This window comes from Lynx rufus, unplaced genomic scaffold (genome assembly GCF_022079265.1).
Source record: "Lynx rufus isolate CCGP_SWC_20201006 ecotype Redwood Valley unplaced genomic scaffold, mLynRuf1.p SCAF_4, whole genome shotgun sequence".
NCBI lineage: Eukaryota > Metazoa > Chordata > Mammalia > Carnivora > Felidae > Lynx > Lynx rufus.
In genome coordinates this window covers 124,615,850-124,640,243 of record NW_025814856.1, presented here as the reverse complement: position 1 = coordinate 124,640,243, position 24,394 = coordinate 124,615,850, and the positions used below count along the sequence as shown (strand labels likewise).

Here is a 24,394-nt window from a genome sequence, read left to right as displayed (position 1 = left end):
TTTGAGAGACAGAATGAGTGGAGGAAAGGCGGAGAAAGAGAGAGAGAATCCTAAGGCAGCTCCCTGCTGTCAGCACAAAGCCTAGTGGGCTGGGGGAGGGCTGGGGGAGGGCTGGGGGAGGGCTGGGGGAGGGCTGGGGGAGGGCTGGGGGAGGGCTGGGGGAGGGCTGGGGGATCTCAGGCACCAGGAGCCCATGACCTGAGTGGAAATCAACAGTAGGATGTGTAAAGGACTGGGCCACCCAGGCGCCCCTAAACTTCCTTATCTACACAATAAGGTAAGGGTAGTACATAAGGGTAATTAAGAGCACTGAGTAAGCTTTTAAAAATTAAATCAACTCTTAAGGGCTTAAATCAATAACCACAACATAAAAAGCGCTCAGTATATACAGCTTTTTTGTCCAGCACCCAAAAGTTATCTAAATAAACTGTACGCTATGTTTTCACCATGCTCTGGAAAATTAGAGAATTTCTATGGAAAGTCTTGCTTTCTTCAAAGCTGTTTGAATCCCCACACCACGTAGCAGCAGCGCTCATAGTCTAATCCCACCCGGGACTACAAAGTCACTTCGCACCCGCACCCAGGGTCCCAGGGGCGGGGCTTGCCGGCTTACCGCAGGCCTCCTCCGCCCGCCTGGCCGCCACCGCCAGGGGTCGCGCGCCGAACTCCGGCACCGGCCGGCCAGGTGGCGGGCTCACGGAGCTCCGAGCGCCGACTTGGGGCCGCGGCCCGGGGAGGTGGCCGGAGGGCCTGGCGGGAGACGGGGACCGGGAGGCCTCGGCGGAGACGGAGGGCGCTGCCCGGGCGGACGGCGGGAGGGGGCGCTGCGGGGCCGGCCCGGGCGCGGCGCGGAGGAAGTGCCGTCTTCGCTGCCTCGGCCGCCTCAGGCGCCTCAGGCGCGCCGCGGGTCGCTTCAGCCGCGCGGGCCGCGATGTCTTCCCGGCCCGGGCGTGACGACGCGCGAGCCGGAGGCGCGCGGCGGCCGCGGGAGTCGGCCGAGCAGGAGCTGCAGCGGCGCCGAGAGCAGAAGCGGCGGCGGCACGACGCGCAGCAGCTGCAGCAGCTCAAGCACCTGGAGTCCTTGTGAGTCCGCGCCGCCCGCGCTCCTCCGCGAGGCGTGCGGTCGGGGTGGCGCGGGGGCGCGTGAGGCTGGGTCCCCGGGGGACCCGGGCGCGGGCAGCGGGACCCCGGCCAAGCCGACCGCCAGTTCCGGCCCCGCGCGGCGCGGCCACCCGACTTCCAGTGGCGCCTCCGCGGGGAGGGAAGGGCTGTTCCCCCCGCGCGCCGAGCGGCCGGGGCCGGCAGGGGAAGCGCGGGCTCTAGTCCCCCGCGCGAGGTCGGCGTGCGGCCGGGGCTCTGCGGGGCGGGTGCGGCGGATCCGGCGGCACTTAGTAAGCGCTTGGGCGCGATTTGGGGACTGAACGCGCGGCCAAGTGCAGTGAGCGCTACGGTCGTGCCCTTTCACGGTGTCGGTTCAGAGGGCCCCCGGTGGACCGGGTCAAATCCGCATTCTCTTCATCTGCTGCGAAGGAGGGACGAGAACCAGCCGTCCTGTACCGTTCGTGCGGCCCGGAGGGGAGGGCCGGAGAATGGGGTGACGGACTGTCCCTGAAGATTCCGAAGGTGGCTGTCAGGTGGAAGAGCGTGGAGACTTGTTCTCTTTAGTCCTGAGGATTTTGAACAGCATGAAGGGTGGGGGCTACGAAGAGGCCGGTTCCAGCTGAGCAGAAAGAATGAGGACCGGGGTCTCCCGTTCCTGCTGGTCAGCGTGGCCTGACTTCAAGAGGCCCCGTGCAAGGCCAGCTCCGGCGGGTTGGAGGAGAGTGCCCATGGCTGTGGGAGAAGGGCAGTTTGTAGAGGAGATGGAAACATCAGGCGGGAGGTGCATTTATGGCCTTTCGGTGCTTTTCTGTGATTGTCACTCTGTAATGAGCTCCAGAAGGCAAACATAAGTTTGCTGTTCCCTGAGTTATTCAATAAATGACACGTTTTTCTTTCAGGCACTTCTGTTACCTGTACTAAGATGATCATGTAAAGAAAAGTCTTCAAAGGAGTCAAATCCTTTGTAATTAACCTGGGAGCTTTGACACAAAATGCATTGCATTATTGGAGGCTGGCCAGCTGTTTTCATCGTGACCCTTGAGCTGAATTTCACCTTAGTAAGGCAGTGGTTGCAGGATACAGGCCCTGTATTGTTAGCAGGTACAGTCCTGGCCTCTTCTTGCCCTCAGTGGCCCTGTCCTGTGCACCGCAGATTTTCAAAATCCTTTGCCTAGAATAAGCTTGAGTTTAGCAGGGCTAAGTTAAACATTGTCTTTAACTGTGGGATACCAGATCCTGGTTAACACCATACATTTATTTTGTAACTCACAAAGCACCTGTAGACATTGGAGAGACTATAATCTCCTTTTGCAGATGAGGAAATGCAGGTTCAGGAGTTAAGTAACCTGATCAAGGATACACTGACCTGTAAACTAGCAAAACCAAAGAGAAACCCAGGCATCTGATACCCAGATTGGTTGGATTTTTCCACTTCAGGGATTTAAACCTTCTGGACTGTTGCCATATTTGGTTTGGCTAGTTTAGAGACTTGTTTGCTTTTAAGTCAAAATGTTTAGAGTAATACTTTAATTTAAACATCACATAGTACTAAAAGACTGAATTCAAGAAATAGTGGTTTGCATCCCTGTTCTGTAGTCACCCACACATTCCCAGCACCAAGGTTTCAACAAGGAAACTTAGTTTTTTCTTCTGGGACTTAACTAATTTCTCAATGATATGCTTATACTGCCCTTTTAGATTGGACAATAGACATTACCTATAAACCTAATGTCACATAAATGAGGGTTTAGTTCTCTTTCCCTACCCTTCTTGCGTCCATCCTTCCAATATAGTTTCGTTATAATTTTTGTTCAATCAGTATTGGTTCAGTTGGTATTAGCATTATTATAACTATTCAGTATTGTCCACTTGTTTTTTTTTAAAATTTTTTTTTTTTTTCAACGTTTATTTATTTTTGGGACAGAGAGAGACAGAGCATGAACGGGGGAGGGGCAGAGAGAGAGGGAGACACAGAATCGGAAACAGGCTCCAGGCTCCGAGCCATCAGCCCAGAGCCCGACGCGGGGCTCGAACTCACGGACCGCGAGATCGTGACCTGGCTGAAGTCGGACGCTTAACCGACTGCGCCACCCAGGCGCCCCCACTTGTTTTTTAATTGTTTTATGTTTATTTTTGAGAGTGAGAGAGCACGAGCGGGGGAGGGGCAGAGAGAGAGGGAGACACAGAATCCGAAGCAGGCTCCAGGCTCTGAGCTGACAGCACAGAGCCGGACACGGAGCTCTAAATCATGAACCATGAAATCATGACCTGAGCTGAAGTATGCAGCTTAACTGACCAAGCCACCCAGGCACGCCAATATTGTTTACTTTTGAGCCAAATGGTATTCTGTGATTTCTTTAGCTCTCTAGTACAACTGTATTTTTTAACTAGTTAATTAGAGCCTCAATTTTTTTCATTTGCTTGATTTCTTATTCTCGCCTGCTAATTTTATTCCAAAGCCTCTAAAAGCTGAAGGTACTTTTTCTCCATGCTCCTATATATCGGACAATCTGATATGGTTTATCAGGTTTATTTTTAAAACCTAAAATCTTCCTTCTACTTTCCTCCAGTACACTCTGGTTGCTTTCTAGACCTGGTGTACAACTGCCCTCATCAGTCTCCTGTCTTGGATCCCATTCCTGCACCCCATGTCTTCCTCTTTCTCTCTTTAGCTCATTTTGTTGAAATACATTATATAACTTCCTACAAAAAGTGCATTAGGGGTAAATATGTTGAGTCTTTACATATCTGGAAATGTCTTTATGCTACCCTCAAACATGATAGGTAGTTTGGCTAGGTATAGAATTCTAGGCTAGAAAAATTTTCACTTGGTTTCAAAGGTGATATGCTACCATTTCCTAGCTCCCAGTATTGCTGAGAAATTTGATGTCACTCTGATTCCCTTTCTTTTATAAGGAACTTGTTCTACCTCCCCCACCTTTGCAAGCTTTAAAGAATTCTTTATTTCTAGTATTTTGCTGTTTCATGATGTGAAATTTTTCTCACTGGATTTCAGATTTTTTTTTCTAGATACTTTGTGGGTGTTTACTATACATACATAAACTCTGTTTTAATTTCCTTACCACCATTTTGTTTTTTCTTACTCTAAGACTTCTGTGATCCTCTTTTCACTCTTATTTTCTGTCTTTTCATCCTATAAGATTTATCTTCCTATCCTTCCACCATTGCACTTTTTTTTAAGTTTCAATTTTTTTTTTAAATTTTTTTTTTTAACGTTTATTTATTTTTGATACAGAGAGAGACAGAGCATGAACGGGGGAGGGTCAGAGAGAGAGGGAGACACAGAATCGGAAGCAGGCTCCAGGCTCTGAGCCATCAGCCCAGAGCCCAACGCGGGGCTCGAACTCATCACAGACCGCGAGATCGTGACCTGAACTGAAGTCGGACGCTTAACCGACTGAGCCACCCAGGCGCCCCTAAGTTTCAATTTTTAACATTAAAGAATTTATCCTGAGAATTCTATTTTTCATAGCATCCTGTTGTTTGATCAGTAACAAATCTGTCATCTTTGAGGATACTCATTTTTGTTTGTTTTCTTCTCCTTTTGTCTGTGTCTTCTTTGCCTTTTCCTGTGATTTTTTCACTTAGAGGTTTTTTCCTAATGTGTAGGGATCCTTGGACCTCCCCCATTAAGAGTGAGGCATTATAAAGCTCTTTTGAAAGGAGCAGTTGAGAGAGAGGGAGAATGCAAAGGTGCTGGTTTACTGACTGGTAAGTCTCACCATAGGGATATCAGACTGTGATCTGCCTTTTACATGGGGAGACACCCACGTATCAGGAGGTAGAGGGTTTCTGAGGCCTGTTCAGCTTGTCCAAAGAACCCTTCATTCTCAGGCTTGGGTGCCAGAAATATGCCTGCCTGCAAGTGTCCTGAATTGGAATGGAGAAGGAGGGGGCTTTGATTCCAGAGTTCATTTTTCATCTAGTGCTCACCCTCACTCCCATTCTGAGCTATGCCAGTGTTCTCATCTGGGCCTCTCCAGTTAAGTTTCACAGGGGACTACACCTGCAGTCTCTCTCAAGGGTGAGGGCACACAGAGTCTCCTGGCTGTGGGGCACGAGAACACTGGTGGTTTCAACCACTCAGTGTTCATATTCCTAACCCTTGTCTTCCAAAGCTTATAACTTCTTCCAGCTAAAGAAGTCAGTCCCTTTCTTCCACTTTCCATGGTCTTCCCAGCTTTGTCTCAAAATTGTTCAATGCTAGTATCTCCTCTCAAGATTTTTTTGTGGGTGCTTACCTTTTTTATTTCTTTACTGTCATTTTTTTAAAAGAGTGCGGAGGGGCACCTGGGTGGCTCAGTCGGTTAAGTGTCTGACTTTGGCTCAGGTCATGATCTTGCAATCTGTGAGTTCAAGCCCCGCGTCAGGCTCTGTGCTGACAGCTCAGAGCCTGGAGCCTGTTTCAGATTCTGTGTCTCCCTCTCTCTCTGACCCTCCGCCATTCATACTCTGTCTCTCTGTCTCAAAAATGAATAAACGTTAAAAAATTTAATAAATAAATAAATAAATAAATAAATAAATAAATAAAAGAGTGTGGAAAAGGAAGGCAAACAAGCAAGTTGGCTGGCCAGCCACATTAAATGGGAAGCTCCATAGTGGTTTTTTACAAATTGAATTCAAATTCGTTTACCCCCTGGTATTCCCTCTTTAGTTCCCTTTCCACTCCTCTAATCAGTTTCTTACACTTGACCTTACCTTTTTTTACCCTTTCACCAAACCTGCCAGGACCCCAAGGGCATTTGAGTCTTCCACCCTGTGCTCTAACCCATGCTCCAGCTGTATTACTCAAGTGTCCGTTGTCTGCTGGACATAACAGAATAGAGATTCTGTAGGTATATGGTAGTTTCATTTCTGCCTTCCACACCATAGGAACAAGCTGTGGGAACACCTGGAATTGAGTATGCTTACATGAAGGACTCTTCCAAAAGAAATCCTATGCCAGCACTCAGAAATACAAGACTATTTTTAAGTACTTGGCAAAATAAAGATTTCTTTCTCCATACCCAGTTGGGAAGATGAAGTTTTTCCTCTCTTATCTAAATTTAGCCTTCACACTGCTCAGAGAAACTTATTACAATCTGAATGATATAATAGCAAGGCTTCACAGATGGTACAAAATAATGGGCCTCCACCAACTTTTTTTTTTTTTTTCCTCAGGATTAACTATAAAGAGTGCAGACTTCTTAACTGTTACAGCACAGAAGCCAACCTACACAATAAACACACTCCTATTCCAGGTCTGGTTTTTTGTTTGTTTGTTAAGTAAATCTACACCCAACGTGGAGCTTAGGGCTAAAACTCACAATCCCAAGATCAAGAGTCATATGCTTATTGACTGAGCTAGTCAGATGCCCCCACATCTGTTATTTTTAAATATTACTTTAGATTTTGAGAAACATTGTGTTTTTTTAATTTTTTTATTTTTAAAAAATTTTTTTAATCTTTATTTATTTTTGAGAGAGAAAGACAGAGTGCAAGTGGGGGAGGAACAGAGAGAGGGAGATACAGAATCCAAAGCAGGCTCCAGGATCCGAGCTGTCAGCATAGAGCCTGACATGGGACTCGAACTCACCACAAGATCATGACCTGAGCCAAAGTCGGACGCTTAACCCACCAAGCCACCCAGGTGCCCCAGAAATATTGTTTTAACGTGTTACATAAAATAATGAATTGTGCAGCCCTAGGAAAAAACATCAACCACATTCCTTTAAATTTGGAGAAACAGTTGTAAAATGGACTTTTTAAGACTACTTTTTTGGTGTAGTGTTCAACTGTTGGAATCATTGAAGGGAAATGTTGCTAATAACAGATTGCAAAATGTGTAGTCAGTTTCATCACACTCTTTTTCCACTTATGCAAAAGCATTTACATATTTTCCAGGAATGTGGATTTTACTTTGGCCATCTGTTATTTGTACACCTCCTATGGCAAAAGAAAATATTGTTGGATTACTGGGTATTTATGTAAATGTTACCTCCTCCCTTCCAAGCTCCCTTAAGTCCCAATCCATAAGGGATAGATAGCATCAATGTTTCTAATGAATGGCTGCTGATGGGACTGTATCACCTGCTTAATTCAGGCAAATTTCCATTATTCTTGCTAAGAGAAGCCTGGGCATATGACATGTCACAGCTTTCCATCAGAAAATATTTTAAGTATTTGCTCTGGAAATACCATATCTAAAAAGTTAATTCTGTTTATACCCAGTCATTTACCATGTAATCTTCAGGGACTAAGTCCTCCTCTGAGTCCTCTAAGTCCTCCCTTTAGAAAAGCTTTGGGTTAATAATGGTGAGGATGAGAGCAGAGAAGCCTCCATCCCAATCTTATTTGGAAGCATCCAGAGATGAAGTCAAAGGGAAGTTTTCCTTGCTATAACAATTCATGGCATTTCTCATTCTTAATCTGCTGCGAAGGAAAAAACATTCCTGTTTTCCTTTTATACATTCATATTACACTCACAGCACTAGTCTGTGTGGGAGTTTTCCAACACCACCAAGAAGTTCTCCTATTCTCAGAGGACACCAAGTAAATGTCTTATAAATTTAATTCAGACACTGCCTACCTGGAGTCAGCATCAGAACCCCCAGGTTAAGGGTTCAGTCTCACAAGACTGCTCCCTTCCACACACTTTAGATGCCACTCATAAGTGGAGGTTGCTACTAACCCATCGGCTGTGAAGCGGAGGTTCCCCCAACACCCTCCTCCGGTTTGGTTAATTTGCTAGAGCAGTTCTTAGCACTCAGGAATACACTGCCTTTACTCGATTACTGATTTATCATAAAAAGTTATAACTCAGGAGCAGCTAGATGGAACAGATACATAGGGTAAGGTGTATGGAAAGGGGCATGGAGCTTCCATGTCCTCTCCAGGTACACCCCACCTCCATGTGTTAAACCTTGAAGCTCTCTGAACTCCATTATTGGGGGGTTTTATAGAAACTTCATAACATAGGCATGATTGTTTAATCAATGGCCATTGGTGATTAATTCAGTCTCCCTAGAGGTAAGGCTGAAAGTTCCAATTCTCTAATCACAGAATCCATTCCCCTGGCAACCAGTCCTCATCTTTAGGAGCTTTGTCACCTCCGTTAATATAAACAGTTTGGTTGAAAGGGGCTTGTTATGACTAACAAAAGAAACTTTTCACCTTTATAGTTTTGGACCTATTTCAGGAACTAGGAACAAAACTAAACATAAGATGCTCCTATAACCTTTATATAGGAAATTACAAGTCTTATTATAAGCCATAATATAACATCCACCACAGTTGTTTTCTTTCACATCTTAAGAGAAGGGACAAAGAAAAAGCATTTCACTTTTCCCTTGGTCAATTCTCCCTAACCCCTGTAACCTCTGATATTCACCCTGTTCTGAAGGATCTTTATTTTTTCTTAATGTTTTATTTATTTTTGAGAGAGAGCGAGCGAGCGAGCAAGCATACGTGGGGGAGGGGCAGAGAGGGAGACAGAATCCAAAGCAGGCTCCAGGCTCTGAGCTGTCAGCACAGAGCCTGACACGGGGCTCAAACTCACAAATCATGAGATCATGACCTGAGCTGAAGTCAGACACTTAACTGACTGAGCCACCCAGGTGCCCCTGTTCTGAAGGATCTTTAAAGTTGGTGCATAAGAAGAGGGTCAGGATAAAGAAAACATTAAATCATTAAGTGTTTCTATACTTTGCAGCCATTCTGAAGTATTAAAATGAGTCCTTCCCTGGAGATTTACAACATTAATGTACAGATCTGAGCTAAAATCTTTATGTATTACTCCTTATAGAAGAGGTACAAATCCCTTTAAGAGCTTGAGATGCTCTTTGAGTACACAGACACCCAGCCTCAGAATTTGCTTCCTCTTTCTCAGGCTTCTGGGTCTCTCTCAGTTCAGCCCCTGGCCAGAAATAAGGAGGGCCTCCCCAGTCCATGCAGCTGAGCACAGGCAGGGTATGTTTTCCACTGGTGATTCCTGGTCTGCAAACCAGATGATGAAAGCTTATCCTTACTAAAATCCATGATTAAAAACCCTATAGCTCAGTTTCCCATTAACTTGGTATATATGTCAGGGCGTAGCTCAAATGTTGCCTTGTAGCTTGACATTTCCCCTCACAAACTCCTTAGAATTATCTGCCTCCACATGGATGTTCCTAGCATCAACAACCAAGTGCATATACATTTAATATCTGCACACACTCAACCCGATCCCTGCCTCAGAGAGAGTGTGAGGTCATTGTCCTTGTTACTACCTCCCACAGCCTCATGGTATTTTGCTTTGGGGAGGAGAGTGTTGTCAAAACCTAGGGAAGTATGGTATGTAAATTTTACACAAATAAGGATAAATAAGCAATGTGGGGGGAAATTTTTAGGGAAGACTGGATTCACAATAGTATCTATGCCTAAATCAAATTGTACTGAAGCTCTGAATTTAAAGTGTTACTGGAGTCTTCTGTTTTCCAGTGATAAACATGGTGCTAGACTGATTACTGGATTCAGCTAAACATGTACTGATAGTCATATACAGGTGAGCACATGGACTCTGGGCTGTGTGCCCTTGCACAATTTATTTAACCCAGGAACAGTTATTAATACAGGAGATACACTGCTGGCCCAGAACAGTGGCTGCAACTCAGTGAAAGAATGCCGAATGTCACGAGGTCTGGATGATTGTCCCAATTCAGCTGCTTACTGCTTAGTGTTCAGTTGTTGGAATCAGTGAAGGAAAATGTTGGAATTGATACTGAAAAAACTGACGGTCAGAGTCCCTGGCCTGCCCTTTTCTTATGTGATTTTATCAAGATAGTTTAATAACTATAATAAGGCGTATTTTATGAGCCTCACAGGACATGACGATAGACTTGGCTGAATGCTGATGTACCACCTGCATGGGGAAAAGGCAGTGATCCCTGAAGCCAGATATGGAAGAGGAGTCTCTGAGTCTCATGGCTTTAGAAACTACTCGACAATGAAAAAGAATGAAATCTTGCCATTCATAACAACGTGGATGGAACTGAAGGCTGTTATACTAAGTGAAATAAGTCCATCAGAAAAAGATATATGTTTTCACTCATATGTGGAATTTGAGAAACTTGACAGAAGACCATAGGGGAAAGGAAGGAAAAATAAGTTACAGAGAGGGAAGCAAACCATAAGAGATTCTTAAATACAGAGAACTGAGGGATCATGGGGGTGGGAGGTTGGGGTGGGGGCAGGGAAAATGGGAGGTGGGCATTGAGGAAGGCACTTGTTGGGATGAGCACTGGGTATTGTATGTAAGTGATAAATCACGGGAATCTACTCCCGAAGCCAAGACTACATTGTATATTAGCTAACTTGACAATAAATTATTTTTAAAAAGAAAGGCAGTAAACCCAGCTGGGGATGCTGTCTGGGAAGTCCACTGTCAGGTTGATGCCCACCTCCACTTAGAAGCAGCTGGCAAATCCTTACAAAGCTACAGATCTACACAAAGATGTGAAGTCTGGCTTGGGATGGCCAGGTTTCTCTACTGGTCCACATCTTGGTCTTTGTGATGCGAGTGCTCTAGTCTTGACCTGCCTCATGAGACTGCTGAGAGCAACTTGCTTTCAACAGAAGGAGCCACCACTGCAAAGTGCCTTTTACATACGTGCTGTGACATATTCACCCATGAGGAAATGGAGGCTCTGAAGGGTTAAATAGCTTGTCCCAAAGTACACAGCAGTGAGAATGAGTCCATTCAAACCAAAATTTTTTTTACCTGTATTAAAGAACAAAAATTCATCCTAGTAAATTTGAAAATCTAATTTGTTTTATTAATTGATTCATGAATCCAGCAGCATCTCATCTAGCAAGTAGAGAGGTGCTCCAAAGAGTTGTATAAAACGGAACATTTCTATAAGTAGGGTGGTGAATGAAGTTATTAGCAAAAGAAAAGAAACAATTGTTCCAGGCAAAGTCACTTTGCCTTAGTTGGAAGAGCAGGGAGTTTTATCCTGCAAATTACCTCATCTTTCTCTTGGGGGGTAGGAGGGCCCATGTGACAGATTAGTTTATTGGTGCTGATCAGAAAATTACTGCTGAAGGTGAAGACTACATTTATGGGTGAGGTTGAAACTGTAACTAGAGTCTGTATTAAGGCCCAGTTTGGTGACCTGGCCTAACTGGCTCCATTTTGGGCCTGTGGTTTTCTTTTTAACACCTCCAAAGGCCACTCACACTGATCTTGAACTAAAAAATGTTCTACCTGCAATGTGGGGGTTTTCTACTCAAAAAAACCAAACCTCTCCATCAAGACAGTTGCACAGTTATACAGAGAATCAAGTAACAAAAATAATACAATTTAGTAATGAGTTTGATGTTCTTTACTCAAGGGAAATAAATCCATGGATTGAGTACCATGCCTCATTCTTCCTAGGAATTTTTGGCAAAAGCAAGTTTTCTATGCCCTTAGTTCTCTCTTCTGATACTTAGCCCCATGCCTGGCATAATTGTTGACTGGCTACTTTTGCAAGGAGTAAGTTTTTAAGTTGAACCTTCAATATTGCCTGATAGTTAAGTTTAGTTTCACCTATTTTACCCGTTCTTTTTTGTTAGGAGGAAAATACCAAGTTGAATAGAGCTAGAGTCAAGACTTAATTCGTGGGAAAAAATTACAGAAATAACACTATAACTGTAAAACAAAAATGCTGCCTATATAACTCTATAGCAGAAGGGAGCTGTTAATAGCATATTTTTGGCCCTTTTTTCTTTCATATCTCAAATTACCTTTGGATTTTCCTTCAGAGGCTAATTTTTCCTTGGTTTATGCCAGCATACGTATAAGGAAAATGCCATTAATTTCATTTTTCTTTTGTAATGAAAAACGTTGAGTTGATATATTTGCATATAAATAAATGTAATGAAAACTAAAGGTCCCTCCCTCAGGTACTCTTCCAGAGGTATGCTATTCATAACAAGGCATATCTGTGTTTGTATGTATGTACATATAGTCTCCTTTTCCCCATATATACACATGGAAGCACACCAAATACTTTACCCTACTCATTTTTTTTATTAACTTAAACTGTTTGCAGTATTGTCCTACATTCCTTTTGGGATAGTCGATATCTATTTGACTATTAGATAAATGATTTACCATTTTAACATTTATTAATGTTTTCCTGGTGCTAAAAGTAAGACATTTTCACTATACAAAATTCAGAAAATTAATCATCTCTGAACCCACTACCTGTGTGCAGCAGTTTTGGGACTCCCACATTTCCAAACTTTTAGGGTCAAAACACAATTTTGATTGATTGATTGATTGCATAAGCTTCGGGGAGAGGGGCAGAGGGAGAGAGAGAGTCTTAAGCAGGCTCCATGCTCAGTGTAGAGCCCAACATGGGGCTCGATACCACTGCCCAGGGATCATGACCTGAGCTAAAGTCAAGAGTCAGACACTCAACTGACTAAGCCACTCAGACGCCTCTCAAATCACAACTGTAAACAGCCTATTGCCCAGATGCCCTCTCCAAATATTATTTATAGAGTCATTGACAAGACCTAAGATGTTCAGTTGTCCCACATGATTTTGCAGTTGCTGCTTTTTTGTAGAGGGAAGGGGGTGTGTCCAGTGTGTTTGATAGCCAGTTGTGTGACAGTACTTAAAAATCAACGTGATTATACCTAAAAATAATAATATTATATGCCAATTGTATCTCAATCTAAAAAATAATTGTTTAAATGAACACAAGCATTTGGTGCTGATTTTCCAGATTTGGAATCCAGAACCCTTCTGGGGCACTTCAGCAGAGTGATAGGAAGTGAAAATGAGTTGGGAGCATAGACATGATGCGTATGTACCCTTAGGACCCTTGGGAGTCTGTGAGCTCCAAGGGAACGTACATTCCCACACATCATACATCTGCTTGCTCTAGCAGCATTCAGTAAAGAATGTCGTCCAGGCACCATGCAGGGGTCCTACACCCCGAGTCCAGTGAGGTCAGTACGGGCACAGCGGGCTGTCAGAACTGAGGAATGGATGGCTCACTCTGCGGGCAGGGTGAGTGGGCAGGATTTGAACTGAGAGCTGCAGGGATATGGGAAAGGAAGCCTCTAGGACAGATCACCATCGCCTCCATCCCCTGCAACAGGCCCTTCCCTCCCGTTTTGTTCCTGCCCCCCTGCACTGCCTCCATCCAGGTTAGAACAGATTCCTCAGCCTTCCCCACATGAGCCTCCATGCTGGGTAAGAGGAAGTTATGGTAGGTAAATAACTTGACAACCGTGACAGTCTGGAAGCATGATTAGCTCTTGGGTCTTCCCACACATTTCGCCTGCAATCTCTTGCTTTCTCTTCTTCGAAAATAAATTCATTGTGCTCAGACACCAAGTTACCATTTCAGTGAATTTTAGTTCTAGATCTCTGCAGGATGTGGTGTAGCATCAGTTTACTTATATAAGATCTCTGACTGCTGGGCGTATTTTACTAACTGCTTTAGATCTAATGCAGTTTTAAGGTTTTACTAAAGATATTCTTTTCATTTTGACCTCTAGTTGCTTTTTGCTCATTAAAACGTATTGTGTTCCTGTTAACATGATTGACGGCAGTTTTTCTTTTCCTTTCTAGTTATGAAAAACCTCCTCCGGGGCTTATCAAGGTCAGTGTGAAGTTTGTACCTTTGGTTATTCTCTCAGACATATTTGACTCAGTGCTCAGACTCAGTAACTTGTTATGAAAAACTGTTATATAAGGTTTGGAACATCTTTTTTCATAACCCTGCTTCTCCCTGCCAGTCAGTCCATACACTTTGTGTCTCCAGCCTGTGTCTTTGTAGAAATGTGATCAACCGTGTGACTGTTCCCTAAGAAACGGTGGCAGGCCCACATGTTCCTCAGCGATCGGTCCCCTTCTCTGTCTCCTGCTGTGGCTGCATCTTCTCACCGCTCTGCTCCATCTGTGACTCACTCACTGCTGGTTTCCTGAGCGTCATCAGAGACTACTGTCTGTGAGGAGACTGGAAGCTCCTCTAGTCCAGCCCCTGGTGCGAGACTTAGAGGACTCATTAGAGGCCAGAGCAACTTTCTGCTTGCTCCCTTTCAGTGAAAAGATTTTTAGAAAACCTTCTTTCATTATAAATTTAATATTCACATGAACTGAAAAAAATCAGAAGGTAAAAAAATATAAATATAACACCTGAATTGTGTACTGAAGTTATTTGGTGATGAGAGCACATGTCAAATATAGCATGTATGAGATTGTAAAACATGACAAGTGATCTCCATGGTATAATAATTTTTTTAATTTTAACAGGTTATTTTTATTATTTCAGGAAATCTTTTCTAATTCTATGCTTTGTCTCATTCCACAAGGCTTTTAAGTTAGCAGAACAGTTTGTAATCTTAGAATCTAATTTTTGTGATCTAGAGTCAGAATTTGGAGCTCAAAGCATTCCTATGTGAACAATAACTAGTAATATTTCTCTAAGAATAGCTATATCATTTTCATGATATAATTCTTCTGGTATGTTTATTTCTGGTTTTTCTGTCAGGTATAATTTGTCTTTCTTTCTAGTACTGGAGAGGGTAACAGGATGACATGGGCATGTCCAGCCCATGTGAAAGCCAGGCAGTGCTGTGTTCTGAAGCAGGTAGGAGAGAATTCCAGTGCTCTTTTGCCACGTCGTGTACATGTTGTTTCCTTTTTTAGGAAGATGAGACTAAGCCGGAAGACTGTATACCAGATGTACCAGGCAACGAACATGCCAGGGAATTTCTGGCTCACGCACCAACTAAAGGACTTTGGATGCCACTCGGGAAAGAAGTCAAAGTTATGCAGTGTGAGTATGGGAGAGTTTCAGGTAACACTCCTCAGCACACACAAGTTATATATTATGACTTACAAAGCGTGTTTACTTTTTTTTTTTTTTTTTTTTTTTTTTCCCCTCACCGAGCCCTGTTTAGCCAAGGCATGATCTCCGTTTCATAGTTAAGGAAGCTGAGCTGCGTATGTTAGTGAGTGTCTGAGTTAAGAGGCAGAGCATGGCTTTGACTCCAGGGCTTCTGACTCCTAAGGGCAGTAGTTGCCCACAGGACCGTAGCTGCCTTTGGGGTACACTCCTTGGTAATATTCAAGTAACAGAAAGAATATTCCGTTGTAGAAATGTCACAAGGGACAAGGGATGCATTGGAGGGCAGGTCCCTTTGGGTCTTGCCTCAGTGATTTGCCCCCTTCTCCCCCCAATCAGTGGTGTTAAGGTTTCATCCATGTGACCTGAGAGGAGCTACGGCCACAAGGGGGGGGTCCAGAGCAGGAGTGCTGTGTGTGCACGCCCCCACCCCACCAGAGCCGCAACACCTTCATCCAGCTTAAGTGGTATTTGGTATTTGAAGAAAGGGTACTGCTGCCATTTAAAGACGTTTGTTTGTACAAAGATTCTTCATGTACATAATTAAAAATAGCAGTTCCTAGGGGCGCCTGGGTGGCTCAGTTTGTTAAGCGTCCAACTTCAGCTCAGGTCATGATGGTCCATGAGTTCAAGCTCTGTGTCAGGCTCTGTGTTGACAGCTCAGAGCCTGGAGCCTGCTTCGGATTCTGGGTCTCCCTCTCTCTCTGACCCTTCCCCCATTCATGCTCTGTCTCTCTCTGTTTCAAAAATAAATAAACATTAAAAAAAATTTTTTTTTAAACACTTAAAAAAATAAAAATAGAGAAAACTGGGGGCGCCTGGGTGGCGCATTCGGTTAAAGCGTCCGACTTCAGCCAGGTCACGATCTCGCGGTCCGTGAGTTCGAGCCCCGCGTCAGGCTCTGGGCTGATGGCTCAGAGCCTGGAGCCTGTTTCCGATTCTGTGTCTCCCTCTCTCTCTGCCCCTCCCCCGTTCATGCTCTGTCTCTCTCTGTCCCAAAAATAAATAAAAAAAACGTTGAAAAAAAAAATTTTTTTAAATAGAGAAAACTGTTTGAATACAACAAATATCTTAAAAAAAAAAAAATAGCAGTTCCTAGTTCCTTGCCCCATTCACCTCACCCTAAAGGTAACCTTGTAAACCTCTTTTAAGATTATTTTGGGGGGTGCCTGGCTGGCTTAGTCAAAGGAGCATGTGACTCTTTTTTTTTTTTTTTTTTTTTTTAACGTTTATTTTTGAGACAAAGAGAGACAGAGCATGAATGGGGGAGGGTCAGAGAGAGGGAGACACAGAATCCGAAACAGGCTCCAGGCTCTGAACTGTCAGCACAGAGCCTGACGCGGGGCTCGAACCCACAGACCGCGAGATCATGACCTGAGCTGAAGTCGGCCGCTTAACCGACTGAGCCACCCAGGCGCCCCAGGAGCATGTGACTCTTGATCTCAGGGTTGTGAGTTTGAGATCCACATGGGGTGTAGATTACTTAAATAAAATTTACATATTTTCAAGTTTATCTCTGTATCTAAATTATATGATTATATTCCTGCCTTTTGATTTTTCAGGTTTCTTCATTATCTGTTGACTTCTTACTACAGAAGAATTTTGTTTTGTTTTGAGAGAGAGGGCGCAAGTGAGTGAGGGGGCAGAAGAGAGAGGGAGAGAAAGTGGGGCTCACCCAAAGTGGGGCTCACCCAAAGTGGGGCTAGAGCTCACCTGATGAGCTTCCTAGATTGATTTTCTAATTTCTGATCTTTCCTGTCCTATTTTTTTTTCTGCTTTCTAGACTGTTTCATCAACATATCTTCCAGTCCTTCAGTTAAGATTTTTATTTCAATTCCAAAAGCTGTGATTTTCTTCTATGATTTTTTTAATTCTGTTGTTGCAATATGTTCTCTAAGGATATTAATTTTTTCTTCTCATTATGTTTTTATTTCTTCCAAAATGGTCTTTTCTATTTTTTTTTTTTTTTTTTTTTTTTTTTTTTTTTTTTTGCATCCTTGTCTTTCATTCATGAAGAGGCTCTCAGGTGACTTAAACAGAAATTTATTGTCTCACAGTTCTGGAGGCTATCAGTCTGAAATCCAGGTGTGAGAAGTGTTGATTCCTTCTGAAGGCTGTGAGGGAAGGATCTGTCCCAGGCCTAGGGATCTAAAGATCCTATCTCGCAATGAGGTCATATTCTGAAGTACAAGCGGTTAGAACATTAAACATAATGGGGGGACAGGGTGGAGGGAGCAATACCGTTCAAGCCATAACACACTATTAAAACAAAATCACACTTTGCTTTTAGCACAGGATTGCTTAGTAACTACTTGGCTCATTTGTGTTTGTTTGTTTGTTTGTTTACATTTTATTTTATATTTAAGAGAGAGAGACAGAGCATGAGCAGGGGAGTGGCAGAGAGACAGAGACAGAATCTGAAGCAGGCTCCAGGCTCCAAGCTATCAGCACAGAGCCTGACTCGGAGCTCAAACTCATGAGCAGTGAGATCATGACCTGAGCCGAAGTCAGACGCTTAACCGACTGAGCCACCCAGGCGCCCCTACTTGGCTCATTTCTAAAACCCAAGATTAAAGAAAGGATGCTTGAGGAAGCAATTGTTTTCTCTCAGTTTTCTGGTATCTTACATGGTTCATCCACTAATTGCATTAGCTTTGGAAATTGGAATCTAATGAAAAATATCTTTAGTATGATCTACTGATACTTTATCTTAATTAGGTAAAACTGCTTTATCTTACAGAAATATATCCCTTTTCTTTCTTTTAGGTTGGCGTTGTAAACGGTACGGTCACCGAACAGGCGACAAAGAATGCCCTTTCTTTATCAAAGGCAACCAAAAGTTAGAACAGTTCAGAGTAGTAAGTAAAACTCTTGAGTTTCAATTTACATTTACCAGAGATGGGGAATGTCAAGTGACTCAGGCAGTTACCAGTGAACTGGAGGTTAACATAAAATATATTCCCAGAGCCTTTTGGCCAAAATATGTAGTGTTAACTACATCTCTGTTAAACTGAATTTGTGTGATAGATTAGTTCATTAACAAAAACTTAACTTTTGTTAAAGCGTTATTTGCTTATGCCTTGGGGACACTGATTTCTTTTTCCAAAAGACACTGTTATGTATTCAGTCACTTTTTACTTATTATATTTAAAAAATCTTGTTTCATAACTAAAATCATCATTCTAGTTTCCCAGTCTTTGTCTAAAGATTAAATATCTTTCTATTATAAAGTAGAAGTTTATACTACTACAAACATTTGCCAGGGATTTTAAGACATTTAAAAATTGTGCTTTCATTTAAAAAATTTGAAGAAAATATTCTGGATAAATCAATGCTACCTAGAATGACAATTTTTACAATTCCTATAACAGATAAATTGGTCATAACTCTCAAAAAATGAACAAATTCATTTATTTTTAATTCAGAAACCCAAATTCTAAGGATAGATCCTAAGGGTATAACAAAAATCAATATATACAAATTTTTATTAATGTATAAGGGATTATTTAGAATTATTTATATGACTGAAAAATAGACTAAAGAAAACTGGGAAACAACTGCAGTGGCCAGCACGTCAACATAAGTACTGTAACATAGAAGTCATATAGCTTTTAAGAATCATGTTTTAGAAATATGTGTAGTATCATAGGAATATGCTCATGAAGACATAAGTGAGAAAGAGGTGCCTGGCTGGCTCAGTTGGAAGAGCGTGCCACTCTTGATCTTAGAGTTGTAGGTTTGAGTCCCACGTTGGGTGTAAAGATTACTTAAAAATAAAATCTTAGTGAAAAAGAGAATAGAGTTGTATATATAATATGATTATAATTTTTTGTAAATTATGAATGATGACTGGAACAACCACATTAAAATGTTAGCAGTGGATATCTCTGGATGGTACAAATATAGACATTTTTAGCTTCTTTTTTATCTTACATATGTAAAACTTTTACTAGATATTTTTAAAGATATTTGACATACCACAAAGTTCAGTCTATGTGTAGTCATTCTAAACAAGTACTTTTTAATTACACAAATGTTACAAGAATACATTTGCTTTAACTAACTTGACATTTTACATTAGGGCTTTTCACAATTGATTTTTCAAAAGCAATATTGCATCTCTACAGAGTGAATATGCATTAAGTAGCTTGATAAGTATACTTCTACAGTTCTTTTTGGGCATATACATATGTTTTTGTGCACCTATAAATGAATCATTCTTACGTATCGTTTTCCAACTTATTTTAATATCTCTTGATCATCTGTCCTCATAGAATTACCTCAATACTTCTAACTTTGAGTAATATTTAATAATGAATCTTCCATGGTTTATATCCTTAAAAAGGCTATTCAGATTATATTTTATCAAATTGTATTTGTATAATTGAAAAATCTTTTTTGTAACTTCCACAAGTTTGAAGTGATGGTGACCCTTAAGAAGGATTAGAAAATTTTAAATATAAAATTACACCAAACAGGAAAAAAAAAAAAACTGGTTTCAGTGAAATATGAATTTAATTTTACTTTAACTAACAGTCCACAAAGCCCTAATCCAACCTTACCCTTCTCTAATCCTCAAGGCACATGAAGATCCTATGTATGATATCATACGAGAGAATAAAAGACATGAAAAGGACATAAGGTGAGGTGGTCCTGGTGATAACAATACCCTCTTACATAAAGTTGGAAACACCCATTCTGGTATTAGATGAGTGGTTTGGTAAATATGGTACTTTAATGTAGTTGTGATATATGTGGAAGGCAGGAGAAACCACTGGAAAGGCCAGTGTGTGGGGAATGAGCAGGCCAGCCTTGTTCTATCTGGGTTGGCTCAAAGCAGTGTGTTTGGCCCAGCCTGCTCATACCACTGTTAGTTGATGTTGGCAACCAACAGTAGTTTAGTTTATCTTCTCCAGTGTCTTTAAGGATTTGAGCTATTGTTAAAAATGATCCTTAGACATGAACAAAGATAGGGTGAAAAAACGGGAGAGTTTGTTTTTCCCAAAACTGGTGACGCCAAGTAATAATTGTTTTGAGGAGATAGATTACTTGAGCAGTTGGGGGCAGTGAGTAAGGAAAGTAGGCATCTGTTAGAAGTTCTGTGGTAAGGACTCGAGAAACATGCAGAAATATTTAGGACAATGAAAAGAACACAGAATGGCTCATATACTGGTTACAGTCCTGTCAAACAGGCATGGACGTGGACAAGAATGGGGAAGACATGCACAAATAAGTACCGTCTTTCGCAAGGTGGTTATTCATGACATTTTTTACCCTCGCTGCTGCTCTCACATCATCTTTATCTACAATTTTTTTAAGTTAAATATGGTTCTTTGGTCAAACTTCTGTTTAGGATACAGCAGTTAAAACAGTTACTGGAGGATTCCACCTCCGATGAAGATGGGAGCAGCTCCAGCTCCTCAGAATGTAAAGAGAAACACAAGAAAAAGAAGAAGAAAGAAAAGCATAAGAAAAGGAAAAAAGAAAAGAAGAAGAAGAAAAAACGAAAGCATAAGTCTTCCAAGTCGAATGAGAGTTCAGACTCGGACTAAGACTTGACCTATTCCATGTTCTCCTCTCAAAAATCAGACACTGTGGCCCCAGACCAGAGGGTGTGGAATCGGGGAGGACTTGGAGACCCCAAGAGAGCAGGGCATTCGGTGTCACGCGTGTGAATCTCACCTGCCTTCCAGCAAAGACGTGACCCCCGGAGGGTGAGTTGTGTCTTCCCTGGTGCCGGCTCTGGACAGCGGCTGATTTCAGGCAGGAAAGCGTTGTTCATTGTCTTCCTCCCACTGATCCCTGCAGTTTGTGATTCCTTCCAGCTGCCTCTGCCAGGGGGGTGAGACTGAGGGAATGAGTCTCTGAGGAAGCTCCAGGTGCTGCTGCAGCCTTCCCCTCCTCCCGGGAGCGTTCCCAGAATTCCCAGAGACTCCAGCGTGGCTTTTCTCTGTTGTCGAGGATAATAAAAGCTCATTATTTATTTTTTAAATGTAGTAACTTTTTATTTCTTAATAATGCATGCATGTGCTCCAGATTTAAAAGGTACATAAGGTTTTTAATCATGGAAATTCTTCCTTCTTTTCTCCCCCAGCTACCCATTTCCCTTCCCCAAAAGGTACAGTTTTACAAGGTGCTTGTTTAGTCTTCCAGAAGTATTTTATATATCACAAATATAGGGCTTTTTTTTTTTTACACGAATGACATACACACTCATCTGTACATTGGTTTTTTTTTTTTTAACAGTATAAAACAGATTATTTTAATCTGTTTAATCTCTTTTGGCATTGCTGCACCAAAAGGTGTGTGTATAATCATCTGAGATGGTTTGTTAATTGATGAGGAAGGGTTCCTTGTAACAGCAATGAAAAATCTTGCGTGGCTACATTGTATTTCACGTGTTTAAATCTTACTGAGTCCCAAGATTTTTCCCAGAGTCATTGAATCAGAAAATTGTTAAGAATATAGGGGAATTATTATATGGGGTCAGCTACTCACATCCCAAAATACATCCCACACTTCCTTCCTGTTGGTTAAGCACAACCTACCTGTGCTCCTCTATCTTTGTGTCATAGCAAAAGCAGCTCAGCCCATCATGGTGGTGCCTGCAGCCAAGGGAGAGTAAATCTTGTTTTTTACTGAGCCATATGGAGATAGAGCTTGCTCACAGGCATCCCTCCCTCTTCAGCAGGGGCTGTTGCGGTTTTCAGGGCCCCAGTAACTCTTCTCCCATTTCTGAGTCTTTCCCTGGAGGTTGAGAACAGCCAATCCAGTCCCAGAATGGACCCATTTCCTACTCATCAATAAATGCTCCCAATCTTGGCCTTGGAATAGTAGTACCTCAATAACACATTGGTCCAGATTAGAATCAGCCAGCTAAGGCTTGTTATTTCTGAAAATTCTAAGGCCAGTTAATTCAGGCATCCTTTACATTTATCCTTGGCATCCTAGGTCAGCATGCAGAACATAGGCCATTTGTCCTCTCCCATATATCTCAGTGTTTCCTACCAGTCTCATACTCTTCTTCTAGGAATTTCTTACTGTCCCTCGGGAATCCTATTCACCATAAAAGCACTTTTTTTTTTTTTTTTTAACATTTATTTTTGAGACAGAGAGAGACAGAGCATGAACGGGGGAGGGTCAGAGAGAGAGGGAGACACAGAATCTGAAACAGGCTCCAAGCTCTGAGCAGTCAGCATAGAGCCCGACGCAGGGCTTGAACTCACGGACCATGAGATCATGACCTGAGCCGAAGTCGGACGCTCAACTGACTGAGCCACCCAGGCGCCCCTAAAAGCACTCTTAATATGAAAGACTACGTCAATGATTCTCAAGCCTTGGGGCATCAATACCTACTGCAGTGCTTGTTAAAACACAGATTCCTGTGCTCCCAGACTTCCAGAGTTTCTAATTCAGTAGGTTTGTGGTTAACCTGGGAATTTTCCTAATAAGACCCCTAATGATGCTAACACTGTTGGTCTGAGGACCACACTTGGGGAACCACTGCTCTGTATCTTTAACCTCTTAATGAAACCTTCCTCCACTTCTTGCTATAACTGGAAGTCGGGCCATCTCCTACAACCCTTGCAAGGCAACTACCGTCCCTACTCCTTCACTCTGGTTTTGTCTGTCTTTTGTTTCTGGCCTGGATCCCAGAGTCCATCACTTAAGCCTGTCATCTCCCTTGACCTGTGGTCCTTTTGCCCAGCTTTCTCAGAAAGACCAAAAACCTCTTCTGCATCTATACCCAGACTACTAGAGAAAAATCACATAGCTCTGTAGATTGGTACCCCCACAAATTCATCATCTTCAAACTCAACTGAGCCCATAAAGCTGACCAGCAAGCAAAAACGTATTAGTCACCTACTCAAACCTTAATTTTCAAGCATCTACCTTCAAATGGAGCATTTCCACTCATCCAGGAAAGCATTACAAGCCCTCAGACCTCCCTTCACCAAGACATCCTACAAATTCATCGTAATAGTTGTGTCAGACAAAATTCTAAAATGGTCCCAACATTTCTCCCCACTGATCTCCGTGACTGTTAATATGATGAATTCTACTTTCATGATTAGATTATTTTACAAGCACAAGGCAAGGGACATTATCTGTGTGTTCCTAAACAAATAACAGCCAGAGTTTCTCTGGCTGGTAGTAATATAGGAACTCAGATTCCATTCCTTCGTACCATTGCTGATTTAAAGATGACAGGACTACAGTGGGCTATAAGGTGAGGAATGCAGTAGACACTAATTAGAGGCCCCTGACAAACACCAGCAAGAAGATGGGGAACTCTGTCCTACAGCCAAAGGAAAGAATCTTTACCCAGAGCCTCCAACCCTGCTGACATCTTGATTTTGGTTTTGTGGGACACTAAGCAGAAAACCCAGCGGAGTCTGCTCAGACTTATGATCTACAGAACTGTAAGATAATATATGTTTGAAGCCATTAAGTTTGTGGTAATTTGTTATCCAGCAATAGAAAATGAATACAGTGGTTTAAACAAGTTTCTCTTCTTGTCAGGCCAGCTTCCACCTGTGCTCTGGACCCCAACTCAGCCAGCAGTAGAGGGCAGTGATTAAGAGCATTGGCTCTCGGGGCGCCTGGGTGGCGCAGTCGGTTAAGCGTCCGACTTCAGCCAGGTCACGATCTCGCGGTCCGTGAGTTCGAGCCCCGCGTCGGGCTCTGGGCTGATGGCTCAGAGCCTGGAGCCTGTTTCCGATTCTGTGTCTCCCTCTCTCTCTGCCCCTCCCCCGTTCATGCTCTGTCTCTCTGTCCCAAAAATAAATAAAAAACGTTGAAAAAAAAAATTTAAAAAAAAAAAAAGAGCATTGGCTCTCGATCCAGACTGCCTGGTTTTGAATCCCAGCTGTACTTGCCCCTTCCCGTTCATGCTCTGTCTCTCTCTGTCCCAAAAATAAATAAACGTTGAAAAAAAAAATTAAAAAAAAAAAATGGGGCGCCTGGGTGGCGCAGTCGGTTAAGCGTCCGACTTCAGCCAGGTCACGATCTCACGGTCCGTGAGTTCGAGCCCCGCGTCAGGCTCTGGGCTGATGGCTCAGAGCCTGGAGACTGTTTCCGATTCTGTGTCTCCCTCTCTCTCTGCCCCTCCCCCGTTCATGCTCTGTCTCTCTCTGTCCCAAAAATAAATAAACGTTGAAAAAAAAAAATTGAATCCCAGCTGTACCATATGTGAGCTATCCGACTATGCAAGTTGCCTGATCTCTCTGTGCTACCATTTCCTTGACAGATAATATATACCTCACAGAATCATCAAGAATTTACAACAGTTTGGAATATTTCAGTTGCTTAATGAATGTTAGTTGCTCCTGCTGCTACTTATGCTACGATCATTATCTGTTCCTGCTCCCTCTGGGATCTTCCTCCTTTCCCATCACTCTTGTCTT

General features: G+C 42.7%; 1 protein-coding gene across 3 annotated transcripts in view; it reads left to right on the top strand.

Annotated features, from left to right (window-relative positions):
- Positions 1–920: 920 nt before the first annotated feature.
- The window catches only part of LOC124524942 (retinitis pigmentosa 9 protein), a 192,175-nt gene continuing 168,701 nt past the window's right edge, over positions 921–24,394 (top strand). For all 3 annotated transcript variants that reach the window (XM_047097393.1, XM_047097392.1, XM_047097394.1), the window contains exons 1-6: positions 921–1,083; positions 13,709–13,739; positions 14,789–14,918; positions 17,754–17,845; positions 19,568–19,629; positions 20,341–20,701. In XM_047097393.1, coding sequence (XP_046953349.1) covers positions 932–1,083; positions 13,709–13,739; positions 14,789–14,918; positions 17,754–17,845; positions 19,568–19,629; positions 20,341–20,539 — 666 coding nt within the window. In that variant the 5' untranslated portion in view covers positions 921–931 and the 3' untranslated portion in view covers positions 20,540–20,701. The remainder of the gene's footprint in view (positions 1,084–13,708; positions 13,740–14,788; positions 14,919–17,753; positions 17,846–19,567; positions 19,630–20,340; positions 20,702–24,394) is intronic.